This window comes from Aspergillus pseudoviridinutans (genome assembly GCF_018340605.1).
Source record: "Aspergillus pseudoviridinutans IFM 55266 DNA, scaffold_4, whole genome shotgun sequence".
Classification (NCBI taxonomy): Eukaryota; Fungi; Ascomycota; class Eurotiomycetes; order Eurotiales; family Aspergillaceae; genus Aspergillus; species Aspergillus pseudoviridinutans.
This window is the reverse complement of record NW_025091284.1, coordinates 3,585,493-3,600,798: the sequence shown is the minus strand read 5'-3', so window position 1 is coordinate 3,600,798 and position 15,306 is coordinate 3,585,493. Positions and strand designations below refer to the sequence as shown.

The 15,306-nt window shown below is 52.1% G+C and overlaps 4 protein-coding genes across 4 annotated transcripts; 2 read left to right on the top strand and 2 right to left on the bottom strand.

The window, feature by feature from the left end:
- Positions 1 to 2,343: 2,343 nt before the first annotated feature.
- On the top strand, positions 2,344 to 7,235 carry Asppvi_006677 (LipA and NB-ARC domain protein; the record flags this gene model as incomplete). Its single annotated transcript, XM_043302575.1, has 3 exons — positions 2,344 to 2,652; positions 2,706 to 3,339; positions 3,895 to 7,235. 3 exons carry the CDS (start codon positions 2,344 to 2,346, stop codon positions 7,233 to 7,235), a joined length of 4,284 nt encoding a protein of 1,427 aa, XP_043158510.1.
- A 1,606-nt stretch (positions 7,236 to 8,841) lies between these two features.
- Asppvi_006676 (putative GABA permease) lies at positions 8,842 to 10,644 on the top strand (the record flags this gene model as incomplete). The annotated part of the gene is made up of 5 exons (XM_043302574.1): positions 8,842 to 9,094; positions 9,150 to 9,317; positions 9,372 to 9,664; positions 9,774 to 10,493; positions 10,546 to 10,644. 5 exons carry the CDS (start codon positions 8,842 to 8,844, stop codon positions 10,642 to 10,644), a joined length of 1,533 nt encoding a protein of 510 aa, XP_043158509.1.
- A 106-nt stretch (positions 10,645 to 10,750) lies between these two features.
- Positions 10,751 to 11,740, bottom strand: Asppvi_006675 (putative mitochondrial methylglutaconyl-CoA hydratase (Auh); the record flags this gene model as incomplete). The annotated part of the gene is made up of 2 exons (XM_043302573.1): positions 10,751 to 11,321; positions 11,391 to 11,740. The coding sequence occupies 2 exons, from the start codon at positions 11,738 to 11,740 to the stop codon at positions 10,751 to 10,753; spliced, it is 921 nt and encodes a 306-aa protein (XP_043158508.1).
- Positions 11,741 to 12,010: 270 nt separating this feature from the next.
- On the bottom strand, positions 12,011 to 14,917 carry Asppvi_006674 (uncharacterized protein; the record flags this gene model as incomplete). Its single annotated transcript, XM_043302572.1, has 1 exon — positions 12,011 to 14,917. One exon carries the CDS (start codon positions 14,915 to 14,917, stop codon positions 12,011 to 12,013), a length of 2,907 nt encoding a protein of 968 aa, XP_043158507.1.
- Positions 14,918 to 15,306: the final 389 nt, after the last annotated feature.

Below are 15,306 nucleotides of genomic sequence, written 5' to 3'. Positions count from 1 at the left end.
GATTGTTTGCAGCCAGGGGTTCAGGCGAAAAGAGCTCGAGGAACTTGTCTTTACGGGAGACAGTCTCCTTTTTATAGACAAATGCAGAAAAACTGGACGCAAACCCTTTCAGCTTCCATATCCATCTCAGCTGAAGCGAGATCCCTCTTCTGTATAGAGTACTTCGCGCACATATCCGAGCTTTGTTGGCCCAATTGAATTCTCTTACCCCCTGTGTCGCTCGGATTGATGGAATCTGGAAGAGGGTTTAGCGAAGCTTTCAGCCTGTAGAAAGCGCACTTCTAACACATATATCTAACCAAATTGTGGATCGACACGACACACAACTTTATGGAGTATTGATTCGGGGGTCCACAGGACCACAAGTAAGGTACTCCGTAGCGCGCATTACATAAAGCTCTCAACTGCTGCGACAGCCAACTACTTGAGTAGTCTAGAAGCTGATGAGTCAAGCAACCAAGGTCATATAACCATGACTCATAACCGGTTGTGCACAACTCTGAAACCTCAGGAGTGCTGCCTACTGGGATTCTCAGAAATAGTGCCCTGGGCAAAGAACACTGGTCCTAAGTATGCCTACAAGGCAAAGAATGGGGCTGTGGGAATATGGGACAGAGCATCGGGCGGCCCCTGGGTCACAAAAGTACTGTACAGTGGGCCCACCCTACTTTAGAAGCTTATTCTCTATCATCTCACGGACTATCCTCTTATTTTACCCACTACGACTAGATATATAGATATAATGATGGTTTGCTCTGATACGACTTGCATTGCGGGAATCTGACTGGCGGATCTATCCCACGCAGGTACCGAGGGCATGGTAGTTCAAGATCGATACTACGTGGCTCGTTTCAGTCGTACAAAGCGCTTTTCGGCAGTACCTTACAGCTTCTGCAGGTAAGATATTGATTATACTGACACCATATATCTGGGAATAGTAAAGAGGATGGTGATAAACGGGATGGTGACACTAAGGTCCGCTGAGGGCTTCCACATTGGCTCTTGGCCCCTGCAGGTCATGGGAGAGAAACCGGGCAGTGTCTACAGGGAACGGAATATCAACTCTAAACGTAACACACATTTTCACAAAAGTAATGTCATACTCAATTTTAGTTCTTTTGATATCAGCCCCCTACCGTCAGGTGCTTCAAAAGGAAATGTAGTGAAGAACAGAGAGTGCCACGTAGCATCCAATATGGGTACCTGCGTTGAAGATACAAAGATCCGCCAGTCAGATCTAGCACTAGTAGATGCGAGTAAGACGCCCGGATGTGGCTGAGGCTTCATGTAAGAGATATTATTGTGCCAGCCTTATTGTAGACAAACAAGAGGATGAAGGAAATCTACAATAGGCTCTATCGACTATCGACTATTCTCGTCCTGCTTCCCTCGCTAATTCCCGTATTGACCCTTGGCTCAGCCGCTCTCTTACTTGCTCCTCAGAATTGCCTCAGGAGTCGACGAGACTATCGAATAGTATTGTGGATTTCTCCAATGTCCGTACCATTAATATTATTTACCTTACTACTTCACCAGCGAGCCTCTATCTTATCAACCTTACAATTCATAATATATCTCTAGGTATTCTCGTATGGTGTACTGCCTCCAGGTACTGACTCAGGTGGGTAAGTACTGTGGCTCCGCCTCCCGCGCGGGAACCAGGGTTCTTTGCCCCGGCGCCCCAGGGCACTTTTGTATAATTCCTGGGATTCTGGTAGGCAGCACTTTCTGCCTCGAGGGCAAAAGGTAGATAGTAGTAAGGAAAGTACGGAGTTATTGATCAGAAAGCAAACGTCATTATTAGAAAAACCAGACTTGAATCCGAATTGACTCTCTTTAGGTAGGGTCTCCCATGACCTGCCCCAATCAGGACCGTCAGCCTGATCCTGTCCACGGGAACGGGGTCCAAATGTGACCAGCTAGGAACTGCCACCCGCAGGCACCAGGCTGTTTACTGCTTAGGTACTCTACTAAGTAACTAGTCATTCTTCAAGGCTGGTCATCTTGCCCACACTACCTATCATCTGGCCCTACCCTCAACCACCTATCACAAGAGCTTTGCGTACCTTCACAATCGTCGCGGCAACTATAACAATTATTCATTCTATTTAAGATGGCTCGCCTCCCCTATCCTCTCCCCTCACCCCTCTCCCCTACCTGCTCCTCCATCTCCCCTCACTCGACTGTTTCCTCTCACTATGCAAGTTATTCGTCTTCATCTCAACATTAGCGAATCTCTTTAATCATCTTTTTACACAATCAATGATCCCCGCATAAGCTTGCCATCGAAAACCAAGCCGCGTGATACGAGCTCGCCATCTGGCTAGCCCCCCTCTACTCATAATGACCGACTGGGCTGCCAAGGTCAAGACGATCGGTCTCACCCAGGTCTATTGCACGAAGGAAAAGCCGCTGGTCGATATCGTTTTCGTGCATGGACTCAACGGTCATCCGTACAATACCTGGTCGACAAAGGAACCCCCCGTTTTTTGGCCGGCAGATCTACTCCCCAGTCTGCTCGAGCCTTGCAAGGTCCGGATTCTCACTTACGGCTATAACGCCAATGTTACTGCCTTTACCGACGGAGCATCAAAAGATCACATCCATCAGCATGCCGAAACCCTAGCTTCAACGCTAGCTGCCAATCGCAACGTAAGTTACATCTTTCCCCGCTACCTGGACCTCGCTAAATTGCTGATTTCTAGCTTCGCCAATGCCCGGATCGGCCCATCATCTTTGTTTGCCATTCACTGGGCGGTCTCGTCGTCAAACGGGCCCTGATCTACTGCAGGAGCGTTTCGAATGAAAAGATCGAGCACCTTCGGTCGATCTTCGTCTCAACGTACGGTATCCTTTTCCTGGGAACCCCACACAACGGCTCAGACGTCGCGAAATGGGGTTTGCTACTGCAGAACATTTGCAGCGCCGTGCTGCCAAAGAAGTTCATGGAGTCTTCCCCACAGCTCGTCAAAGCACTGAGGACCAATAATGAAACTCTCCAGAACATCAACAGTCTTTTTGCGGACATCATGGGCCGTTTCCATCTCTATTTCTTCCACGAGACTCGGTCCACCGACATCAAGGGCACCCGTGAACTAATTGTGGATGAGAGCTCTGCCGCTCCTTACTTTGAAGGCGTCGAGCGAATGGGCATCGAGGCGGACCACAGCCATATGTGCAAGTTTGCAGATGAGGATGCCCCCGGTTTTGAGGCGGTAGCTGAAGCTTTGCTTCGGTATTCGCGTGATGCGCCCTTGACCATATTTGATAGATGGGTTGAGGAAGAAAAGACCCGCTTGGTCATCCGGCAGACCAAAGCAAAAGAAATCTTCAACAACGGTATGTCCATGCACCATGTGCAAAGAGCCGTAGCCTTTACTCATTTTTGTTATAGAAAACATCAGCCCGTCATCCAGCATGCACAACGTTCAGACACCTGGTAGGAATCAACCCCTCCTTCTTTCACCTCGGTCATCTGGTTCTGTTACCCTACGGGAATATGAGATTGAGGAACCTGCAGATGCTTGATTTATGAATTGTTCGCTTCGCCATGACAGCAATCTCTTTGTCCCCTTCTGAACTCATACTCATCCCCAGCATTGGAAGATCTTGAGCTCAGAAACGCGCAGGCCCTTGTTTCCTCCATGCCATTTCCTGCTCCTGCTTCCAAGCAACAAGCGATGATTAGTCGGAAGGGGGAGGGAGAAACGCAATGAATGAAAACAAAAAAAAAAAAAAAAAAAAAAAGAAAGAAAATCTTTCTGATTACTCGATTGCTTTGCTCTGTTGACCTTACGGCACTTGAAATATTGCTCTCTCTGTATTATAGTTATTGCTGTGCCAAACAAGATAGTGTTCTCAGTCAGACCATTGCTGACTTCCTCTCTCTCTTAGAAAATCCCGCAAATCGACCTGCTTTGAAAGGAGGGGGTGGTGGTGAACCCCCCGATCCCGGCCCATCCAATAGTACAACGCAGCTTGCCTTGTCACGATCATCGCTGAGAGAGCCGCTATTCGTGGTGCCAGCAGGCTTCCATCCCAATGCCACTTTTGTTGGCATGGCCAGAGAGCTGGATATCTTACACGCTCGGTTATATAGAGCTAAAAAGCGGGCTGAGCGCCTTGCAGCCGTCTTGATATGCGGGGTCCCTGGAGCCGGAAAGTCTCATCTGGCAAGACAATACGTGTGGACCCAGCGCGACTGCTACCCCGGCGGCATATTCTGGGTAGATGCGAAATCACGAGAGTCGACTAGCAAGTGCTTCTGGGACATCGCGCAGGCTGCGAGTTTAACGGACGAGCTTGAATTCGAGAGCCCGGACTTCAAAGCACCGCAGAAGTACGTAGAGGTGGTCCGCAACTGGTTCCAAGCCCGAGAGGAGTGGCTTCTCGTCTTCGATGGTCTCAGCTTTAACCAGGAAGACGACCTTAACCATTTCAGGCAGTTTTTGCCTTTCAACAGACAGTGCAGCATTATCTACACCTCGGTGGATCGAACACTGCGGAAGAAACAGCGCCTGTACGAGCCTTATTGCCTTCAAGTGCCCCCTCTGTCGGTCGAGGATGCGTGCAAGCTCTTGTTCAAGGATTTGGGAATCAAGAGACCCACCAAAGAGCAGGTCCGCAAGGCAACTGAACTGGTCATGCACTATGAGTGTCTGCCCCTTGCCATCCATGCTATCAGTCACCGCCTCAGTGCAACATCCAAGCCAATTGAAAGGTATCATATTAACTCGCATCTGACGGATGAAAAGCTTGCGGAGCCCTTCCTTAGTATCATGCACGACCTATACCGGATGGGGCATTTTGAGGCCCTGAACCTGATCAATCTCCTCTCTTTCCTCGGACACCATGTGCCGCTTGGGCTCATCAACTTGGGCAAATCAGTTCTGGAGACCTGGAATGTCGAAATTCTCACAAGCAGTAGGCCGGGGGAGCGCGGGGATATCGACACTACTTTAGGAATCTTAATTCGGTACGGTCTCATCGAGAGGACCTCCGATGCTTACGTTCTAAAGGATCTCTCCCCTCAATCCGAGAAGGAAATGATATTCGACCCCCGAGCCGTGGTGCCCGAGCTATCCGAATCGCAAACGGAGAGCAGTAGCCAGGAGGCCAGCTTCTCCGTTTATCAACATGCGGGCTCGATCGATGTCATTAAGATCCATAGCGTGGTTCAGGGATTCTGCCGCGACGAATTGAAAATCATGGATGAAGAGCAAAGGAGGCTAGAGGCTCGACGAGGGTCCGGGGCTGGATCAGTCCATGAATCAGGGTCAGGCTCTGGAGTCGCCAAAGCCGAGGCCGGCTTCTACGAATCATGGCTCGTTGTGGCCATTCGCCTTCTCTGCAAGTCGTACGAGAACGCGAAAAAGCGCATGGAACTGGTCGACGATTACGGCCTGGTTAAGGATTATCGAGAATATGAAACTCATGCATCCCGGTTGATCGAGAACTTCCCGAAACGGCCCTCGAAAGAGAAAATCGTTCAAGAGGCGCGTAACGAATTAAAACAGCTGATGAGGAGCATCTCCAGCGAAATTGAACGCTTGTCGCCGCATTCTTCGCAAGACTCCATTCGCAAACATCGGTCCGTATTTGATAGGTCAAGCAGCTCTTCATCGTCCGTGCCGGATTCTGACGAGAGCCCGTCGAGGCAGCTAACATGGGATCTCGGGGATGATTCCGCAAAAGTTGAGTCACCGAAGGAGCTGCCCGCTACGGCGCACCGGTTTAACCTGAGCCCCTTTCTCCCTCATATTTTTCGCGAGTCGAGTAGTGAGCAGGAGGCCGAGAGAGCCAATCGGGAGAAGATGGAAGCGTCCTCGCTCTCGCAGATGAGCCAGGCTACGGAAAAGCCATCGATTGCTTCAAGCCCGCCACGGGACGATCAAGGCTGGCAGGTGGTAGAGAAGCCGCAGAAACCTAAGCCTGGAAAGGAGAGGCAGCCGAAACAGCGCCCAAAGTTTCCAGCCCACATACATGGCTCCAAACCGGCAGCTCCTGTGCTCAAGATATTCCCTGTTGAAGGGAGGAGCGCGTCAAGCAGTAGCATGGAGAAAGGCCGCAGTAGTTCTTCTGTCTCTGCCACGGAAGCACTGACATCAGTGCAGAATTCCAGCCCCCGCCGATCCGAGGAAGATCTGCCTGCTGGTCAAGCCAACCGAACATGGGCTGCCGTGGTCGCCAAAGCCAAGCGCGCCGCAGAGGCACGAGGAGCTTCTTCGTTATCGCCGAAACAGCGGCCCTCGTCTTCACCTGGGGAGACGAAGCGCCCGAGTTTGCCCGTCCCAAAGCCGTTGGAAAGCAAATCTTCGGGTGAAACGTTGTCAACCGATATGAGACAGCTACGCTTCCAGGAAGACCCATTGAGCCGATCCACGTACAGTGAGCCAGGCCCAGAACTACTCACACAGCAGCTGCACGCACTGGACCTGGGAATTGCACCGGATTCACGCTACCACTACCGTCAATTATCCACATCAATGACAGCGGCGCCGTTAAGGGACATGTCGGCCAGTACGCCGTCGATTTTGGCATTTCCCCCACAGCCGCTTCCGTACGAGAATGACATCGAAATCACGGTTTCACGACGCTTGAATGCGAGCAGCATGCCGCCACCGCCGCCTGTCAGTCAGTCGGCCGCCACTTTCGGCCCAATCGCCCCCTTCCAGGCCGCGCATCATTCAATCATACATCCATCTGCCATCATGCCGGGTGCCTCACCACCAGTTTCGGTCATCACTGATGGAATCGGAAACACTGGCTACACATCCGACCCACCTCCCGCTTTGGAGCCATTGTCACGAGGGCCTTCGGGGCAGTCTTACCAGTCCTGGTCACCGGAACCAGAGCCAGAGCCCATGCGGCTTCCACCTCGGCTCGTCCCCTTGCCCTCCAACTCGGTGGTGTACATGCCCCAACAACAGACGCTCTCTGGAGCTGGCGGCTGGGTCAGTGATGCGCAGCAACCAGCAAGCCTGGGAAGTGTCAGCTCGCCCGAAGATCTAGGGATTCTACACTTCGGGGCTCATCGAGTCGATGTGCGGGACGCTCGGCAGAGGCTCGAAGTGGGTGGGCGCTATCAGGTCTCCGGCGCCGCATGGCAATTATATCACTCAAACAGATCGGGTCCTCTCATCCGTCAGAATCAGGATGCGTCGACTGGTGCAACCACACAGGGAACATACGTTCGACGACCCCGAAGTGGCAGCTCCCCAGTTCACCCTGAGTAAAAGATTGATTTTTAATTTGTCACTGGGATGATGAGAAATGAGTTGAGAAGAAGAAAGCAGGGGGGAAAGAAAAGAAAGAAGCATCAGGCAGGTACTGATGCAAATGCATATGAGCACAGGTTGGAGTTACGCACTGTCAGCATTCACTTTCATATTAGCATTGTCATTCAAAATTTTGATCGCTTTGATCAAAGTTCATGCATATAAGATAGGAGATAGAGCGGCATAGTGTACAGGCGTTTACTGTTTCCTTGGGCTTCTATACCCGCTTCCTTTTCTGATGTTTGGCGTACCCTTGTTATGTGAGAGACTTCGTGCATCTCATGGTAATAGTCATGGTGAGAGAATAGATGAACATCTTGGTTAACAGGTTCTAGTATGCCTGAGTCCAATGGTTGATGTTATTACGACTTCCAAGCCCAAAACCTAACACTGATCTGATTCGCCAGATTAAAAGCCTTTTGACCTGAAAATAAGCCATTACCTGCCTAAGATGATACTATTCTAGAAGCTATAGATACACCGACGCGAGAGAGTGCAAGACTCGCGTTTACGTGAGCTTCAGACCTTATTGTCATATCGTGCACCTCAACATTTCCACGTCCGTCTCCACACTCCACTTCTTCTTATTTCTCAACCACAGGTCTGAAGGATGCGGGAAGTGAGACTGCTCCATGGACTCTCTGAGCGTCAAGAGCCTGCGCTGTTCCTAGTCAGACTCACAATCCTGTCTTGGCTGATAAAAAAAGGCCGATAGATTGGCATAGTACATGGTGCGGCTGGCGTTCGGAGGCACATGCAGACATATCATCAGACAGCGAGGGCTATGCTTCCATCTCAACTGTCGACTTCGACCTGAGGAATGATTGTTTGAAAGCAATAGGCAGACCCTTCCATGATCTGAGCTGCCGAAATTGTTCCGCAAGGGGCAGTGGGTATACCCAGCGGCAACACCTCTCCCTTGAGTCAGAAAAGATCTATAGCATCTGTGCAGTTTAAGATACTTCCGTTTGAGGAAGGTAAACCAGCTCCTCAAACTTCTCCTCCGTTTGACCAGGTCGGTATGCCTCATGCCTCACATGGTTCAGACATGCCTCATACCTGTACGTTGGAACCATGCCATTGACAAACGAAAGAGTTTACTTGTCATTGTGAACAAGGGCTCAATTTGATGCACTCTGCTCAGCACTCAGAAGCCAAGTGTGATTGAAGCAATCAATTTCTGGCGCGAGCTTTTTGTGCCACCGTCAGTGTTGAACAATGTGCTGAATTGCAGGATACGTCTGGACTCTCTGGCGCGTTGTACAAGGCGGCGGTGAGAAAGTGAAGACGCGAGCAATTATTGGACTTATAACCAGCGTTTTGTGCGCTTATCTCCGAATGAGTCTTCATTGAAGGGCTGTGGAATGAAGCATCCTTAGGGCATATGGATGGGTACGCTCTTGATATCCCTTACTTCATATCTCATACCAACTCCGGACCGTGGCCCTCATTCCACTACCAGGCTGATACTATCAGGCTGAAAAAATCCATATAATGCGATGACTTGGCCTGCCTTGTACAGCAGGCTTCAATATCTTTGATAGTGTGGGAACACGGTTGCACGATGGCCAGTTCCAAGACAGAGAGGTCCGGTCCAGCAAGCGTCGTGGCGGCTGGCGATGCCTTGCCACAAGCGCGAGGCCAGCAGATGGAGCTCCCACAGCAATTCTCTGCAATCTCTGCTTTGTCGTTTGCTTATATTGTCACAAACTCTTGGGTTGGTTATTCGGGGACCTTCGCCACTGCGTTGCTGGCCGGTGGAGGGCCAGCTGTTTTCTACGGTCTTATAGTGGCTGGAATCGTGTGCACTATCATTAGTACGCCTGCGTCCCTCAATTGTCTGTAGTACGCTGATTCAATTTGCTATCTCAGCCCTGGGTCTTGCCGAGTTGGCATCTGCGTTCCCGTCGAGCGGAGGACAATACCATTTCACGTTTATGGTCTCGTCACCAAAGACTCGGACGCCCTGTGCTTTTGTGTGTGGCTGGCTCAGCTGTCTTGCCTGGTGTCTGACCACAGTATCTGGCACCATTTTCACCGGTATGGCATGAGGTTCTGTGAGACTATTGAGCAGGTTCAACTTACGATGAAAAGCTCAAGCGATTCTTGCGCTTGTCTCGTTCCTGAAGGAGGACTACCAGCCCAGGCAGTGGCAGACGTACCTTGTCTTTCTTGCTCTTATGACACTGGCAACGGGGATAGTTTGTCTCCTCGCGCACTGGTTGCCGCGACTGCAGGAGGTCATGTTCTGGAGCAGCATATCTGCCTTTGTCGTGTGTCTCGCCGCGGTTCTCGGGATGAGCAAAAGCAAGCAGCCTGCCCGCGTGGTTTTCACCCAGTACGAGAACGAGACGGGATGGCCCGACGGCTTGTCATTCCTCATAGGAGTCGGAACCTGCATGTACATGTTCTGCGCTACCGACGCAGCGACACATATCGCCGAGGCATGTCCCATGAATTCGAATGCCTGCACTTCGAGTGACTGACTATTCGCAGGAGGTCCCGGATCCAGGCCGGACTATTCCCAAGGTGATGTGGCTAACGCCGGTGATCGGGATTGCCACGGCGGTGCCGTTTGTCGTGGCCACCTTATTCGCGACAGTCGACCTAGGCGAGATCATCCGCTCCGAACTGCCTATCCTGACGCTGTATCATCAAGCGACGGGTAGCAAAGACGTAGCCGCCATTTTCACCGTCTGGCTTATTTTCAACTACTTTGGAGGCGTACTCGCGGGGCTCGCGACATCCGGCCGCATGGCTTGGGCTTTTGCCCGCGACAACGGGCTGCCCTTTTCCAGAACGTTAGCAGCAGTGCATGCGCGATTCCAAACGCCCGTCGCCTCGACCGTTGCCTGTGCCGTGCTGATGGCACTGTATGGTCTTATCTACATTGCGTCCAGCACGGCATACAGCAGCATCATCTCGATGTCGATCCTATCCATAAGCGTAACGTATGTGCTTCCGCAGGGCATCCTGCTCTTCCGAGGACGGGAAAAGGTGCTTGTCGACCGCTACTTCGATTTAGGGCGGTATGGGGCCTTTGTCAATGCGTTCTCGTGTCTGTGGGTTGGGCTGTATACGGTCATCTTCTGTTTCCCGACGATCATGCAGTCCACGCCGTCCAATATGAACTATCTGGCTCCTGTTGTTGTCGCAATCGTCGTATTGATTCTTGCGATGTGGTATGGCGGGAAGAAGAAGGCGTTTTTTGGGCCGGTGAGTATGCAGCAGAAGTGTAGTGTGGCAGCTTACTGACATTGTCTTCCAGAGTGTTGTGCTTGCAGAGGCACTGGCCCAGGAGTCAAGCATTGCAATCGTGGCGAAGCGAGGGTCCTCACACTTAGATGACCTACCTGGCAGCGTCTAGTCACACTCGTTAATGCTCTCCTTAAGTTAGACAGCATATATAGAATCTGAGCAGGATCCATAGCCTGTTTACCATTACAGCAGATAAATGCTATCTCGTAGACTATCTACCTCCCCCGAAACGCAGGCTTCCTCTTCTCCGCAAAAGCTCTAAGCGCCTCATACCGATCCTCCGTCTCAATCACCCCATTATACGCCTCATTCTCCGCCGCCTCCCCGCGCTGATACCCCGCAACAGCCTGAATCGCCTGCTTGATCGCAATCGGACCTCCCTCACAAATATCCAGCGCAAGCTTAATACTCTCCCTCAACACCTTCTCCCGCGCAATGCCCTCCTTCCCCTCCTCCTCGGGCAAAATCTCCACAAGCCGATCACAAAGACCAAGGAAGTACGCCTCAGGACCCGACACCCTCCGACCCGTAAGAATCATGTCCCGCGCGCGGTTCACCCCAATCAGCGCAGGGAGACGGTACGTGCCGCCCGCGCCGGGGATAATCGCCAGCCGGGTCTCTGGCAGGCCAACGATAGCAGACGAGCCAAACACGCGCAGGTGCGTGCACAGCGCGAGCTCGAGGCCGCCGCCCAGCGCTGTGGAGGAGATGGCGGAGATGGTGGGGATCTGGAGCGCGGCGAGGTCGTGGAATGTGCCGCGGAGTTTGGTGAGGAATTGGTTTGTCCTGGTCCCTCGTAATCAGCAAGATAGATCCAGTGCGCTATGGCTGGTGGTTGGTGGTGGCGGTACTTACTCCTCCTTGGTCATCTTCGCGCGCTCTTTGAGGTCCGCGCCGGCGCAGAAGGCGGCGTCGGCATTGCTGGCGATGATCAGGGCGCGGGTTGGGCCTGTGCCGCCTTCCGCGGCGATGGAGTGGATTTGCTTGGAGAGGGCGTCGAGGAGGGTCCGCGAGAGGGCATTACGGGCTTTGGGGCGGTTGAGGAGCAGGACGCGGACGCTGCCGGATCCTGGTGCGGGGACCTGTTGGGTTTGGATGACGGCGTCGTCGGTGCTGGTGCTGTAGCGGGAGATGGTGACGCGCAGCGAGACGATGCGAGGGGAGCTCGAGAGAGCGGGTGCGAGGCGTGGGAGTCGGGGCGGCATTTTCAATATCGATTGGAATTTAGAATACAGAGCTTGAAACAGGTGAGATTGAGCACAGTCAGAAATGAAATAAAGAATTAAGAAGATGGATGAAGCTCTCCAGTCGTTTCTCCAACTCGCGGGGAAAGCTTTACACCCGCTGTGGGGAACCGAAGAATGCCGCGAATAAGCGGATGATCCTTTCTGAATGGAGACGACAAGCGAAAGGGTATCTATCGTGATTGATTGCCACTAAATGAATATATATACAGAATCTAATGTACAGACTTGCTAAGGTTCCCAATGTAAATACTCCCAGGTCTCATCATCGCTTGGCCAGGAACCCCACAGCGGAGTCGCCGCGACAATCTCATATGCCTCTTGCAGCTTCGAATCGGACACACTCGCGTCTGAATCTGAGACATCGTTCGAAAGAGATTCATCCCCGGCCATTGACTCCGACGGCAAATTGTCAGATGAGCCCCAAGGTCGTTTCCCTCCGTATCCTTCGAGAAACACACGGAGTGCAACCAGAGTACGCCGCATCATGCGATCGCCGTTCATATGCTCATCAGACGCCTCTTTGAGGGTGGCGGCATTCTGGCTCATCCACCGAAGCAATTTCAACAGGCCGTCATAATCCCCAGCCAGCCCTAGCGCTCTGACGAATGCGTGTAGAACGGCTGGGGAAGGCACGTGAAGCATAGGAGGAACAGCCACCGGCGGACTCGTAGCACTCTCAAAAGTGCCTGCCGAACGCTCACCGAAAGGGGCATTTCTCGGATCCGAAAGGACGAGCTGGTCAAAGTGTTCCTTGAGAATGGCAAGTCCACTCCGAACCATGTCCTCAAAATGGGGACGCAGAACCTTAAAGTGTTTGATGCTTCCTCGCCGTGCTGCTTCATGGACCATTGCCAGGCCCTCTTCTGTGGCATGTGGATGTTTCAAACCTGCCATCACAGCCTTTGAGAAGCTGGTGCAAAGGACCTGATGCCCCTGCAGACCAGGCTCAATTGCACGTCCTTTCATCCAACCGATGACCTCGACCATCTCATACCAGGCAAGTACACGTTGTGCACTGCGGCTCATCCTGCGATATGGCGTTCTGATGCGATCCTTGCTCAGCGCTGTCAAGAGATGAATCCACGGAGGGGTGAAATGGGAGTTTCGAAGTTTCAACAGCTGGATCGCATGCGACAAAGTTTTCGGATGCTGCAAGGTACTGCTTGCTCCTGAGGCATGAGCAGTGGAAAACAGCGTCGAGGTTTTCGGCTTGTTCGGATGAGTATTACTCATGATAATGGGGAAGAGATCGGCCGTGCGAATATCATGCCTTTCCAGGTGCAAGGAGTCAAGACTCGAAAAGTTGCAAAGAAAGCCTATGAAAGACGAGAAGAGATAGTCCGGCAGTTCATCCAAAACCTTTGAATCCAACGCATCATAATCCGACGTACGTTCCCACACAGTGCACAAAGCTTGGATTTGTTCATTCGACAAGTCACTGCAACTGAGATAATCCAATCCGCAATTGAATGTTGGCGCAGATCGCAGAAGCAATGCCAAAAATCTCCCGGATGGACGAATACCCTGGGAAAGCATCTGTTTGAGAAGCTCTTCCAGGGTAGGAGGCTCCGTGTGTACGTAAATCAAATCGCGGGCGGAAGCAGGTTCCGGGAAGACTTCCAGGCCATCGCCAGGTAAAGAATGACTGATATGGTCGAAGTCATTCTCCAGCGCTTTTCTCCGAAAAATCAATTTCTCAGCCATGGCGACATAGATACTCGCTCGCGGCGGTAGGCCTTGATCCTGATATGACAGAAAACAAGCCCAGGCCTCCCGCACCGTGCGCGTGGCGCGGATTCGGGCCACCCAGACTGCATGATGATCTGGCTTGCTTCCAGCAGGCCCACGTAGCAGCTGCGGTCGGCGCATCATTGCCCTGGTTTGAACCGTCGGGCTTTTGTCCGTGTCCCAGCCTGCCAATATCCCAGAAACCTCTTCCCAGCGAGTGTGAGAGTAGCCTGCCTCTCTCATTTGAGCCATCACCCGCATGGCGCGACTCTTCATTCCTTCGTTCCCTCGTTGGGAGTCGATTCCAAGCTTTTCTTCCTTCCACGGTGGCCACGATGGTGCCTTTAGTTCTGCCGATTGCCGTTCGGCGGACGTCTTCTTGTGGGCCAATTGCACAGCAATGATACCTTGATAGCCCTGCCGCGTCACCGGAAGGACCGGATTGTGTCCTGCCATAGCCTTGAGGAGTTCGAATTGAGCTTGTTGCTGCACAGAAACGAATTTGAAAGGGCCTGCTTTGCAAGGTAACGAGAGCAGCCAGAGACATGCGTTGAACTTGTCAGCCATGAACTTGTTCCTACGGTGTCTGGCGATCTCCGAAATCTCTTGGCCATTTCTTAGCAGAGTGAGATAGGATGCGAAGGCACGCGCGACGGTGAGCTGGGCCTGTGGCCATACTTCCCGAGCATGACGAAGCAGACGGGTAACGAACGCGAAACACGTAGTAGGGTCGATGAGCGGTTCTGTCTGTTGTGAATCGAGGCTGTCCTCGAGCTCCTGGGCAGTGCATTGTACGCGCGTGAAGACGTGGAAAGGCGGAATTTTTCGGCCAGTGATGATGTGCAGGGAATAAATTAGAAGCAAGCGAAAAGTCTTCGCGTCGAGGCTTTGTCTGCGCAGGAGAAGTAGAGGAATAAACGGAGGTATGAGCCGACGTTGGGAGCCAGGTCTGGCTCCCTCAGCAGACTCGGCCATCAAAATTCGGAGAGCAGCCTCGTGAGAGGTGTTGCTCCTGAGAATCCACGACCAAAGCAACACATCGCTGGGGCTGCAATGCCGTGCCGTCAAATACTCGATGATTTTTGGCGGGAACGCCTGTCGCAATACGGCATCCAGCTCTGGCGTCGCTTCGGTGTCATCATGCGCTCTATGTTCCCGGCCCAAAATAGGATCCACAAACCGTATCCAATCCGCAAGAATAGTCTGCAGAGATAATCTCGGTTGTTTGAGAGGCGCTTCTTTTTGCCATTCCCCATAATCACTCACGATGGGATTCAAAGGCTGCGTCTGACCGGGTCCAATTCCGTTACTGCGTGTAGAAGTATGGAGAACATCGAGTAGATACTGCGTAGGGGTCATAATAGAAGATTGTGTTGCCTTCACTTTCGTGGCCTTTCGAGAAGACATCGCTTTCTTTTCGGAGTATTCGGTCAAAGTTGCATCGTGCCCGTTTGAATATACATTGACAATTGACGGTGAATTGTCCGATTCGCCAGAGCTTTCGTTACGTCCGCACAGGTGATTCGAGCCGGAGGGCGAAAACGATCGGCTCAATTGAGACTGATTTCGGATCCTACACCAGAAGTTATGCCAACGATCTTCCTCGCCATTTCCATCAATCAGCCGCTCATTCTCTGAAGGAGCGGCAGTGCCGATATAACTGTATTCCCGGAACACCCCCGCAGAACACAGGAAGCCATTGCGATGCCACTTCCTTGGGTGTGTAGGACGTGAAAAAATTTTAGAGGAGCGGTTCTAATCGGACAAAGAATGAACCATTAGCAAAGCTTCCAAAA